Raw genomic sequence first — 13,033 nt, forward strand, 5'->3', positions numbered from 1 at the left:
AAGTAACATAAACTCCACCTAACTAGTAGATAAACCACACCTACCTAATGCCTATGCATGCAATTGTATTAGGGTGACACAGCAATCTCTTTGGCCTCATTACCCATGCAGTGGACTGTTTGGTGGTCTTCTGCGGTCTCTGATGTTTGTTTTGAGTACTACCCCAGACCCAATTTCACTGAAAATGCATAGTTCACATGAGCTGCCACCAAAGAGGAGGTTTGTTCTTGATAAGGAGAAGATTCTTCAGTTGTCTGCCATTAGTGACAGTTCAGGACAATCCTGGCAAGCATTTCTTTTAACATATGATTCTTCAACATAAGAGCCTTTAACATAAGATTCTTGCAGGTGAGAAGGCAATGTCTGTCTATACTGTAAACAAGAGAGTTCGTAAATCTTCCACAGCATCTAAGATTCAGCAAGCTCAGAGGACAAGTGCGTGAACTGAAGTGTTTTCTTTCCACATATGAGATGTCATGGAAAGAAGTCTTTCTTTCCTTTGTGGTTCAAGCTTGTAAAACTTTAGGTTCAGTACTCATCTCATGTAATTGGGGCAGAAGAGTAAGTTTAAGTGTTTGCTTTTCTTCTCACAGGATTTTTTTCATCTTCCTCAACTTCTTTAGAGGAGCAGCTGTCCATCTTGCTGGGGCTGACTTCCCACACCAGGACTTGCTGCCAGCAGGCAGGGAGGTCTGGCAGGTCGCAGGAGGCTCTGGCAAGTTTAGGCAATGAGCAGACTTTCAGACGTTTCCTTGATCTGATGATACTGCTACAGCATGCAAGCAGCATCTATCTTGTGTGATGGCACGTTATCAAAATACTGCTGTGCTTCATGAAGTCTAAACCAGCCCCTGCAAGCAGCCCAGCACTACTGGGCATCTCTTGGACAGGTGCTCTTTAATCTCCTGTTTGTTCCCATAGGATGGTGACTGCCAAGGTGTGGGTTCTGAAGAAGCATTTTCAAGGTTTCCCCAAACTCAGCGACTTTGACCTGAAACAGATAGAGCTGCCAAACCTAAAGGATGGAGGTAAGTGCAGTGCCACCTGCTTTTTATGTTTTTCTGGAGATTGTCTGACGATTAATGGCTCTGCATCTGGAGCACTGTTTGTTTCTCTGACTTGGATTTTCAAAAAGGGGTTGGCACTGCTTGTGGGAAGCCATGCGTCTTAGCAGAGAAGGGCAATTGCTCAAGAACATGTATGCTGGTGAGTTTGGTGGGTTTTAAGACACATTACCTTCTGATACCTGTAGGAACAGTGGCTGAGTTCTTCTAACTCCAGCATGCAGCAGCTGTGGCATGCCTTTCACAATCTCACTCAGCCTGATCATATGTGGTGCCTCATGCAAAAATGTGTTTGCAAGTAAAGCTTACTGGAGAAAATTGCTAAAGTGATGCATCCTGGAAACTGACAGCCATAGGGAAACAAATTTGGTTTAATTTAGAAAGAGAGAAGTGAACTGTGGCACAGACCAAATGAAATAACTAGTAAAACCCAAACATGCCTTACTGGTGAATATATTTCTAGCTTGTACTAGCTAGACCACTGCAGCACTGCAGCAATCTACAGTGTTACTAGGTGGAGATGAGCAGATGAAACTGCTGTCTGATGAGAATTTAAATTAAAATTTGTTTAATAGTGTATTTCACAAGAACTAGTGGCATTAGAGAGAGTAAGGTAGATTAGGCTACCTAGAAGGACACCCTACTGCTTTCTGTTTTAAGGCAGCAAAGTCCTATTTGACCTGTGCCAAGGTTTCTTACTACCCTCTGCTGGTTGAATCATGGGAAAGCGTTTTATGTATGGGTGAAAAGGAAGTTAACTGTTTTGTTTAGTGGGTCTGCCCTCCTGGGCTTTCTATAGAGAGAGGAGACAGATGAATAAAAACAGGGCTGAAAAGAAGCTAGCCTCCTAAAGAAACACTACGGAAACTATCTTTTGTAACAGCACAGCAATAATCCAGACAAAGCTAATGAATGCAGTAGTTGTTTCATCTAAAGGATGATGGAATATGGGGTTTTTGAACTCTCAGGAATTCCTATTGCTTTTGTTGAAAGACAAGCTTGTGGAAACTGTGTTTTACTGCACTTCTAATACCCAAGAATGGGCTTTGTCTTTTGTTGCAGAGCTGCTGCTTGAATCAGTGTTTCTCAGTGTTGATCCTTACATGAGGTATATCTCTTTCTTTTTAAATTCCTGGCTAAAATAACCTCATTTGATGTCCCTCTTAAACCTCAAAATAACATGTACTTGGAGTACCTGCCATTGCCAGAGTCCCACATGTCTTCATCTGCTTTTTATAAAATATGTGTAAATTACAAGACAATATGAAGCTGTGCAACATTTAGCCAGACATTAGGGTAACAATGCTGCATCTGTATACCTTTCTTGGACTCTGCTGTTATTATCATGTCTTTTCCACTGGAATGTAACAGGCTTAAATGAGACTGCAGCCCTGTTGCAGTAAATGCCTCATTTAGCAACCTTGTACTTAAGATTCATACTAAGTAGGAAGTTGCTGAAATGCCCCTGTCAATAAGTGGTAGTTCAAGCACAGGGAAACTGCATTGTTTGAAGGAGATTGGTGAACTCTAGTGTCAAAGGCAATTCTTTGGAGTCTCAGATTAATGCTGTTTTGTCCCCAACACTCTAGCCCACTATTTGGTCAAAATGGGTTGCTCAGGTAGCTGACCGTGAAAGACATGTAGTTATGTCATTACAATTACAAACTCTTTGCATTCTGTTCAACATTGCTGCTTATGCTCTCTTTCTGGGTCAGACAGTAGCTACTAATTCATGGTGTATCTGGAACATCATTAATGTTGCTTACAAGTAAGCCATCTCTGCCTGTGTTACAGACCTTACAGTCAAAGGGACATGAAGGAAGGGGACATAATGATAGGCACACAGGTGGCCAGGTAAGATTCTCAGTTCTTGTTATCCATACATATGTCAAATCGCAAAAGAAAAAGCTGACATTCAAGACATCTGCAGCCTGCACTAGCCATACTCAACTTGAGTCTACAGACTTCTGCCACTGTATTCTTACCTGTTGCAGTGTGTTTTTGCTCTAAGAACATCTTTGCCACCTTGGAGAGCATTTAGGCCTCCGATAACAATCTATATGTTATTTCTGATAATAATGTTTTCAAAGGAAATTTTTACAGGCAGAGGCATGATGGACTGACCGTTGCTGTAAGTGCCAACTTCACATTTTAAAATCCGATGTGCTGGTAATTGCTAGCCCAAAACCATGCACACTGTCTACTCCAACTGAGAGTACTTCAGTGTCACCTAGATACAGCTCTAGCCAAAGGGTTATCTAACCTTAAATCCATCTTTTCCAAAGTTTGTGTTAATTTCCTTACACAGATATTTACCTTTGTCAGCTTGTTCCTGCTGTTCTGCCTCTAAGCTGCTGCCTAGCAACATCTGTGGCCTTTGACTCTCGTGTTTCTCTGAAGGAACACTGAGGGCTGGGGTGAATTAACTACCAAGTTTGCTGAACAGAAGGCAAACTGTTTCCAATATTTTAAAGCTGCTTACGTACCCCTTTCTGATGTAGTATTCCCTTTGGGCTAAGAAAGTTGAATTTTCATTTGGCGTAGAGACACTGCAAGTATGAACTTCTTATCCTTGTTGTTAGATATGACTTTCTGTCTGGTTTTGTTACCCCATGTTCAGGATCTTCAGCCTTTAAATGAGATGCAGGCTGGCTGAGAACTGTTTATTACAGCCTATCTGTGACTTCTTGCTTTTTGGCCCTTTAATCCCAGCATCCCCTCTCCTGCCTTCTAACTCACAGAAGCCTAGTCTGAATTTATACCAGACTGGGCCAGTCAAAAAAGAGTCAGCATCCACTGGGATGATGGGAACATAGAATTTGTTTTGGGCAGGGCTGACTCTAGAATCATCTTGCCCAGTATCTCCATTGTGATAAGAGATTGTAGACGGTTCAGGAAAGACATCAGAAGCCAACAGCAGGTATGGGCTAAATGTTCTGACATGAAATATTTGTTTTCTCATGCATCACAAGGCAACAGGAATGAAAGAGGGAAGAGCCAGTAATGATTTGTGTCTGACAGGGTATTTCTTTTTGTTTTTTTTTTTTCTTTCTTTTAAACAGGATCGTAGAAAGCAAGAATCCCGCTTTCAAAGTGGGGGCCTTTGTTGTGGGTAGAAGTGGCTGGAGAACTCACTTCATCTCTGATGGGAAAGACCTACAATTCCTTCCTTCAAGCTGGCCAGAATCACTCCCCAGATCTCTGGCTCTTGGGACTGTTGGCATGCCAGGGTGAGTGTTGCAGTGCAAAGGCAGCTATCCCTGGATTTTGCTGTGTGGGATGTTTCTGCCTATCTGTATGACCATTTTCCCTCTTGTTCTGCCAGCACCAGTTCTTGTCTGCTCACTCTGCTGAACACGTATGTGCTTCCAGATGCCCTTACCTTGTGGAAGGCCTGAAGTTTGGCCTGTCCTGTAGGTCAGAGGTGATTTACCTTGGAGATCACGGTGCCTCTCCTTGAGGATCCAGGAAGGGCTAGAAAGCATCTAGTTCAATCTGAATTAACCTCATGGAAGGACTCAAACTTCACTGGCACTTGGACTAGTCTGCTTTTGCTGATGGGGCTTTTCTGTTATCACTGTATTTCCAGAATTGCCGCCTAAATGGCAGATTCTGAATTAAGGCAGCTGTCATATCGTGCAGCAAAATAGAGGTCCTTTGAAACTGCACTGCAGCAGACAGAGCTTCTGTGCTTCAGAATCTATACTCACTACTGCAGCCTCACAGTCATCTCATATTTCCTCTTACTTTCTCTGTAGGTTATATGTGAGATCAGGACTTCATCAGTCCAGTTGATGCAGAAGGCTTTCAAAATGATTGTAATATTGTGTGCTGTAAAACTGCTCATATTTCATTTTGACACTTTTTTTTTTTATCTGCTAGCTGAATTCAGCTCACCCTTTCAGTTTGGACAGAGTAGGAGGCTCTAAGCTTGAATTTAAAAGTTAGAAGAAAAGTTTGTTGGGTTTCTGGGCCAACTGATCATATTCCTTCAGGATTCTTGCAGATCCTTGCATTCCTTGCAGAGCCTGGTGTCATTGAGTGTTTGTATGATTAGTGGAACATGCCTGAGCCAAACATTAGTGGTTTCTACAGATTACTGTTCACACAGTAGCCATAGCTGTGCACAGAAGACCTCAGGAGCAGTGTGCCCATCAGTTCAGCAAGGTTTTGCTGCCATTTATTCTTCTTCTGCCAGCTTTGATATGTGATGAGTATCTTTTAACCTCTCCCTCAACCTGGTAGATGCTAACTGACCTCTGTCTAGCTTGGATTTGTTCTCTCTTCCAGCATGTAACTGGAAGAGAGCGAGTTGTCGACTTACTGAGTTATGTCTGTGTTTCTCCTTTTGGCTAGTGAGCACAAGGAAAACTGTTTTCCCCAAGGGTAGACTCCTACCACAGCATCCTGTTTCACAGTAGTGTATCTGGGTTTTTTTCTGGGATGGCTGTAAAGAAGCCAAATTAAGAAGTTGGAGTTAATTTTTGTATTTCATAAAGAATGAGGAAAACTGAATCTTCTGGTTGTGACAGTATGGTTCTGTATATTAGTTCAATGTGGTCAAGTCACATCTCTGTGTCTGGCATCTCTTATTCCTCACTGAGCATTCTTTCTTTTTTCCACAGCCTTACTGCATATTTTGGTCTGCTGGATGTCTGCAAGATGAAGCCAGGAGAGACAGTGCTGGTTAATGCTGCAGCTGGTGCTGTTGGCAGTGTGGTGGGACAGCTCGCCAAAATTGGGGTGAGTGGCTTGAACTGCTCATACTTCCTTCTCAGAAGGCTCACCTGGGAGATAGGGATACAAGATCATGAATGATCAGGAGGGCAGGCATGCCTGCAGTAAGGTCTTGATATGGGACAAGCTCCTGAAGATATAGCAAAGCTATGTTTTCTAGAGCTCAGGAACTCGTATGGTGATGACTGCCCGAATTCAAGAGTGAGTCCTCCCCCTAGCACTCTGTGAGTGTCAGCCTGTGTTGTGAGGGGATGTTTAGAAATGTTTTTCTTTCCTTGCAGGGTTGCAAAGTGGTTGGCTGTGCTGGCTCAGATGACAAGGTTGCCTATCTGAAAAAAATAGGCTTTGATGAAGCCTTTAATTACAAGACTGTTACCTCTCTGGATGAAGCACTGCGTAAAGCCTCTCCTGATGGCTATGACTGTTTCTTTGACAATGTGAGTTCAGAGAAAGGACCTTGCCCTGAGCATACTGTCATTTTCCTTGAACTATAGTAGGAACTCAGTATTGTGTGCATCTAATTGAAGACTACACCAGGAGCTTGATATTGTGTTCCATCTAATTGAGAAATGGTCTCTGTAAGAACTTACTGCTTTCCTGTTCCTGTGACTTGGGCAGTAACAGAAAGAACAAAGATCGAAAGGCAAAGCTGGATTGTTGGTGGTGTTTATAAGTGAAGAGAGAGAAGCTTACCTTCACTCTCTGGGAAGTATGGCACAATTTGCAGAGATGAGGGTCATAGCGAACATTTAACTGAACACAGATAGCTCCAGACCATTCCTGGCCTCACCTTAGACTACAGGCAGTTCTCTGGTGTGTCTGGAATGGGAGTGGGCATGGACGGCCCCATGTTACTTAGCCAAGCTGGCTACACAGGTACCTGGAAACAAAACAGTTGCAAGGCCCACTTGTCGCATTGCTGGAGTGGCCTGCAGAGGGTGTCTGACCTCTCCCAAATACAGCTGGGGTTATTAGGATCTGTGGACTGTTCTCAATAGGCTGTTTGCTTGTGCCTGTCTTCTTTTGGAGGCTAAGTAAGTTTAACAGTATGGATGCAGTCAAACCATGTCATTTCACCTTCAAGCCAGAGAACAAGCCCTGGATTTTTAATTACCTGGTATAGCTAGTGTATGCACCTGGTAATACAATAAACTGGCACAGGGATATTAGCTGAGATACTGACCTAAAACTCCCTGGCTACTCCCTGGTTTAAAGGGCAGACATCATTAGCCCTTTAGCATGTCTTTCTCTTGGCAGTCTGTCCACTGATCCAGAGATGATGGCACTGTCGTTCTGTGTGCATTGCAATGGATCTGCCCTTCCCTAGCAGTTGATGTGAATGCGTGGTGCCAGGGCAAAGCTCTTGCCCCTGTGGGAGGAGCTCCTGGTTGCTTTGCTTTACATTTCCGAATTTCATGTCCTGTGCTTCTGAGGTCTTAAATAGGTTTTATGGTCACATGTGTTCCCTTCCTTCTCACTTCCAAGTTTTGTGCAGAGGTCTACCCAGGGATTCTGGGTAGAATTCCTCAGAGCTTTTCTCCATTAAAAGCTTCTGAGCACAGCACACCTGTATTCGAGAGAAGAGAGTCATTAAGTAAAAATTTAACATCACCATGATGTGCAGAGGTAAAAGTGCAGACTAGTGGGGGGGAAAAGCAGAGGCAGTGCTTCTTAGTGTCCCTAGACATGACCCTTAGGAGGAGTGATTTAAAGGCAAGTCCTGCCCAACACTTCCAAACTAAGCTTTGTGAAGCAGATTCAGAATTAAGACTGATTCCCTGTGTTCATAACTCATTTTTAGAAAAGTAAGATCGAGCCCTCATAAGTGTTGACTAAGTGTAAGGGTTTCTGCAGCCACTGAGTCTTTGGAGTAGGGGAACTCACCTCTTAATTGAACCTGTTGGTGCAACATTGCAAGATTGGCCAGTTTTGGCAGTCAGTGCCAAACACAGAATTGTCTCTAATGCTGTATGTGCTCTGGTTCTTGTAGGTGGGTGGAGAATTTACCAGCATTGCTATCAATCAGATGAAGAAATACGGCAGGATTGCAGTCTGTGGAGCCATCTCTCAGTACAATGACTCTGTGCCTCAGAAAGGTTTGGGTCTTCTTTCTTGTGTCTAAATTTATTTCCTCTTTGGTGATGGCAGAGAGAAAGACAGCAGGAGTGTGACCACACTCCACGTGTGTACATGCACTTTTCCTTTGTGCACACTGGTATTGGATGGAGAACATCAGATGATTAGAAATGAAGGAGGGTCTCAACTACCTAAAACAAGACTCCCCAGGGCTCTGAGCAAATACAGATCAGTAGAATGCAGGTGTGGTGACATGATGCCGTTTACACATGAAAGAATGGATTTCCTTTGGGATTTTACATGGAGGCAGCTTAGGGTTTTTTTGTTTTGTGTTGTGTGTTTTTTTCCATAAGATTTCAGCTACTAGTGAAGCTGCTGGGAAATGCAGACGAGATGAATATTCACTCTGAATAGCATTAGGTTTTCCAGATTTGCCTTTGAGAAGAAATGGGAGGTCTCAGTTCTCTGACAACTGACTTGCTTTGGACTCCCAGATCACTTTATAAATGGGACATTCTTATGACTGAGGAAACTGTTTAACTTTTTTGAGATCTAGGGAAAGTATCATGAGAGTTTTGCAGGCTGTTAGACAAGCTGTCAAAATAATCTTGGAGGGTTCAGCTGAAGCCCCTCAGGTGAAGCTGAGGCCACTTTATTTCTGAATTAAACTATTCTCATAAGTGTTGGTTGTTTAGTCACACGGCTTTACACATTAGGCCTTTGTTTCCCTGGGTGGTTGGCCATCCATGAATCCTTGGTCTTTTGTCCTGGAAATAGTGTTTGGAAAACGTAACAGTTGCTTCTGCCTGGAACAAAGTGATGCGGTGGTCCTTACTGGCTAAAAGCTCTATTTATGCATTGGGTCTTATTTTAAACTACTGCAGGTGGTTTTCTGGTTCCTTTCTCTTGCAGGGCCTTACATTCAGATCCCACTGATCTTTAAAGAGCTTCGAGTTGAAGGGTTTATTGTGAGCCGCTGGAGTAACCGCTGGGAGGAAGGGATGAAGGCATTGCTAAAATGGGTCGTGGAGGTAAGGACGAGAGTGGTAGTCTTTTGTAAGGTGTACTCACATCATATCTTCCTTCTTTGCAAGGGGTCTCATCACAGCTGTTGAGGGGAGGTCCCAGCGTGATACTTTTCTTCCACCTAACTTTATCTTTGAGCCTTTTGAGGACACAGAAATCATAGTGAACATGCCTGATCCCTTCTGCTTTGTGATATTAACTTGTGGATTTAGATACATTCCAGAATACCTGTAGGCTTTGAAAAAGGATGTTTCCAGAATAATTCAAAACACTTCTCTGGCAATGAAGAGTTTCATATTTAGAGTGATTCCTCTAATTCTCATTAAGAAGTCTCTATATGAGCAAAGATTTCCATTGTACCATTGTGCTGAAGTTACTGGCAAGAATAGATATTTTTATGGAATTGAGAGCAGGGCTTTAAAGGAACTTCATAGGAAATTTCTTAGATTTTATTTTTCTAAATGGAGGCTGAGTTTAACACTTGGTTCATGGCTGTGAAAAGCTTGTGAATGTGAACAGTAAAGACTAAGAGGCTCTAGCTTTTACAGACATGAGGATTTGGGATGGCCCAGCTTTTGATCACTTGGATTAGCAATTCCATACTTCTTTACAGAGGCAGGCCTGGCTTTGGAGAAGTAGTCCCCTATCTATCTACTGGTTGGGGGCCAAGCTGCACAAAATCTGTCCTGGCATGTTTTTATAGCAGTGACTTTTGTTCTCTGTTATGACTCCAAGTAGAAGGTCTTGCAACAAAGGCAGATCCTCACAACTGTCTGCCTAGCTTTGCGAAGTTACCCTGCTGCATGCTAGCTTGCATATTTATTTCAGATTAAACACACAAGCTGGAGAAAAATTGGTTGCAGTTTAGTCTCCCGAAGATGATAGAATTGTTTAGGTTGGAAAAGACTTCTAAGATCATCAAGTACAACTGCAAACTTAACACTGCCAAATCCACCACTAAACCATGTCCCTAAGTGCCACATCTACATGTCTGGGCAGCCTTTTCCAATCCTTGACAACCTTTTCCATGAAGACATTTTTCCTAATACTCAATCTAAATCTTCCCTGGTGCAACTTGAGGCTGTTTCTTCTTGTCTTGTTGCTTGTTACTTGGGTGAAGAGACCAACCCTGACCTCGCTACAACCCCTTTTGGGGCAGTTACAGAGAGTGATAGGGTCTCCCCTCATTCTTCTTTTCTCCAGGCTGAACAACTCTGGTTCCCTCAGCCACTCCTCAAAAGACTTGTTCTCTAGAGCCTTCACTGGCTTAATCGCCCTTCTCTGGACACACTCCAAGCACCTCAATGTCTTTCTTGTCGTGAGGGGCCCAAAACTGAACCACAGGGTTCGAGGTGCGGCCTCACTAGTGCTGAGTATAGTGGGACAGTGGTAAAAACTAGGCAACTGCTGAATGAAAACTCAGCAATTCTCTTTCTTCTTTTTGACAGGGAAAGGTGAAGTACCATGAGCAAGTCACTGAAGGATTTGAGAACATGCCAGCAGCTTTCATTGGAATGTTAAAAGGAGAAAATCTTGGAAAAGCTATTGTAAAAGTCTGAAGGTTTCATATTCCTGGAAGACTGGTGCAGAAGAATGTGATTCTATTAAGTGCTCTTAACTCTGATCAAAAGGCATCTTTCAGTCATTTTGCTCTATGTTTGGTGATGACAATTTCTATTAATAATTAGGCTAATAAGTGTAAGTATATGCTAGTGGCTTTACTCTTGAAGAACCTTAGAGTTGCTTTGCAAAGCTACAGCAAAAAAAAATAATCCTTAAAACTGCTGAACAAACAGATCTAATAGTGGCTTGAACATTTCTGTGAGTTGGCTTGTAGAAAGGAAAGCACTTCCAAAAGCTTTGCCAGCTGATGGGACATCTGATGGCTAATGTTTACCTATTGATTTGGTCGAGAAGTTGGCAAGAGGGGATTTTTTTTAACAAATACCAACGCTAACAAAGAATGGACTAAAAACATTTGGGGATTCCCAGCTTCCTTACTAACTGGCTTTGTATTTTTTTAAACTTTCATGATGGAATGTAGACATCTTGGTTATTCTGAGATTATGGAAAGAAAAATAAATCTGTTAATGGACACTTTGCTTGTGTTGTAGTTTTGCTTGTGGAATTCTCTTTAGTTCACTTTGTTGTGGTTAACACAGAATGGCTAAAATATTACAAGCACTTATTTATCCAAGCAGATCTCACAGTACAGTTGATAGGGGTAGGTCACTTATTTACTTGAATAATTTGGCCTCTGGTCTGAGCTTAGAGTTGACCTTGCTGTGGTGTTCATCCTGGCTTTCCTGGAAGATGAGGTCAGTATGCTGGCCCTAGCTGTGTTAGATCGCTGTCTAGGACCCACATGGTGCTGAGTGAAGGAGAGGTACAGGTTAGCAAGAATAAATATCTTGAATGTACAGTAAAAGCCAGAATAAGAACTTGTTATGACAGGATACAGATGGGTGTTGAACGTGATCCACCATCAACCATTGGGGAGGACTTCTTGGTTTGTTTTTAGGTGTCATTACTGATTTGTGAAGAGAGATCCTAACTGGCCTTAATGTTTTTGCAGCAGTAGGATTGGACGCTCTGTAAACAAGAAGAGATTATTTAAGATGTAGATCAACAGATACTTGCTCAGTGGACTGAACAAAACGCATCCCGAAATACAGATTGGCTGGCCACTGCAGAAGTAAGGAGAATGAATTGCCAGTTTGGGTTAGCTCCAGTACTGGGGTTTTCAGCTCATTTCTGAGGAAGAGCTGTGGATTAATACCACTGCACAGCATGGAAAAGGGTAAACCGGAAAAGGGTAAACCAGAAAAGGGAATGTTGTCAGTAGGCTTCAGATCCACTGTGTAGAGGTCTGCAAGTGTTTGGTGGCTTTTCACTGAGAAATTTTGAGAGGGTATGCAAGTCCTAAAGTACTGAATTAAGTCCGGTGAATTTTGATCTCTTGCTTCAAGTAAAGTTGTGATTTGAAGATGAACTAAAAATAGCAACATGGAGTCAGAGTTACAGAAAGTTTTAGCAGTCTGCCTGCTTTCTCGTAAAATACTGACCTCTACATTTCCCAAACCAATTTGCGTTTTAGAAGTGATACAATTTGACCTACCACAAAATACAAAGTGCTGCAAAAACGTATACCATTCCAACAGCAATGTGTCTAAGTTATTAAATAATGATCTGATTTAAAAGAATATAAATGGAGCCTTTAAGTAGGTCTTTTCTACATGCATATTATTCCTTGTCAATCTATACACCGTGTATGGATTTCATGCTTCATAAATTCCAACTGATTTTGCAAGGTTGTGGCACCCCCAAAACATTTTTTTTCTAATACCAGACACCACCCTCTCACCTGACTTCGGTGGGGAACATATCCAAATTTTCTTTCACACACCAGCAACACTGAAATCCTGTGAATAATGACAATATCCCTCCTTGTCTGGCACTGCCTGGAGGCCTGGTGGTGGTTTCTCACTGTGAGCTTGACGTCCTCAAAGTTCTAAAGTTTATGGAGAAATACCTGAATTTTTTCCACAATCTGTTTATGAAAATAAAAAGGGAGTATTAACAACACAGATTCTTTTTTCTCCTTGGGAGTCATGGGAGTGAGTGTGTCAGTGGCAGAAGGTAGGTTAAAGGTCACCAAAACTGTGTTTCTTCCCTTAAGTGAAGCAAACTAACCTTTTGAGTACTATCAGCATTACTGAAGTTGAACAGGGCACCAGTGCCCAGTGGAGAGCAAAGACACAGTGGTGTGTTGCTGGGATAGGCCCTTTATGCCAGTATATGGCTACGTGTGCTTTTAGCCGGAGCAGGGTAGTGCTGTGGTGGTCCAGCCTGCCCTCCAGCCAGTTGCACAAGGCCTGTGTGCAGCAAATGCTGGCTGCCATCACCCTTCCTCTAACATTATCACCCTGCAGCTGAGCTTAAAGGCTTTCTGAGAAAGGGCGAGCTCTTGGTGGGGTCCCACTGTCTGTCAGAAGGTGTACCAGGGATTTCCTGGGGTTAGGTCCTCCTTGGCACTGCAGCAATTCTCCATTGCCTGCGTCTGCAAAAGTGAAAACTGTGTTGATCCTGCTCAGGGAGTGGTGCCCACTGCTCTGTCGCCTTGCAGCTGG

General features: G+C 42.8%; 1 protein-coding gene across 1 annotated transcript; it reads left to right on the plus strand.

Annotated features, from left to right (window-relative positions):
• Window positions 1–922: 922 nt before the first annotated feature.
• PTGR1 (prostaglandin reductase 1) lies at window positions 923–10,524 on the plus strand. Its single transcript, XM_009873777.1, has 9 exons — window positions 923–1,028; window positions 2,127–2,172; window positions 2,859–2,918; window positions 4,127–4,294; window positions 5,690–5,807; window positions 6,083–6,238; window positions 7,792–7,897; window positions 8,790–8,908; window positions 10,352–10,524. Exons 1-9 carry the CDS (start codon window positions 923–925, stop codon window positions 10,460–10,462), a joined length of 990 nt encoding a protein of 329 aa, XP_009872079.1. The 3' UTR covers window positions 10,463–10,524.
• The last annotated feature ends 2,509 nt before the right edge of the window (window positions 10,525–13,033 follow it).

The sequence above is a fragment of the Apaloderma vittatum genome, unplaced genomic scaffold, assembly GCF_000703405.1.
Source record: "Apaloderma vittatum isolate BGI_N311 unplaced genomic scaffold, ASM70340v1 scaffold6767, whole genome shotgun sequence".
Classification (NCBI taxonomy): Eukaryota; Metazoa; Chordata; class Aves; order Trogoniformes; family Trogonidae; genus Apaloderma; species Apaloderma vittatum.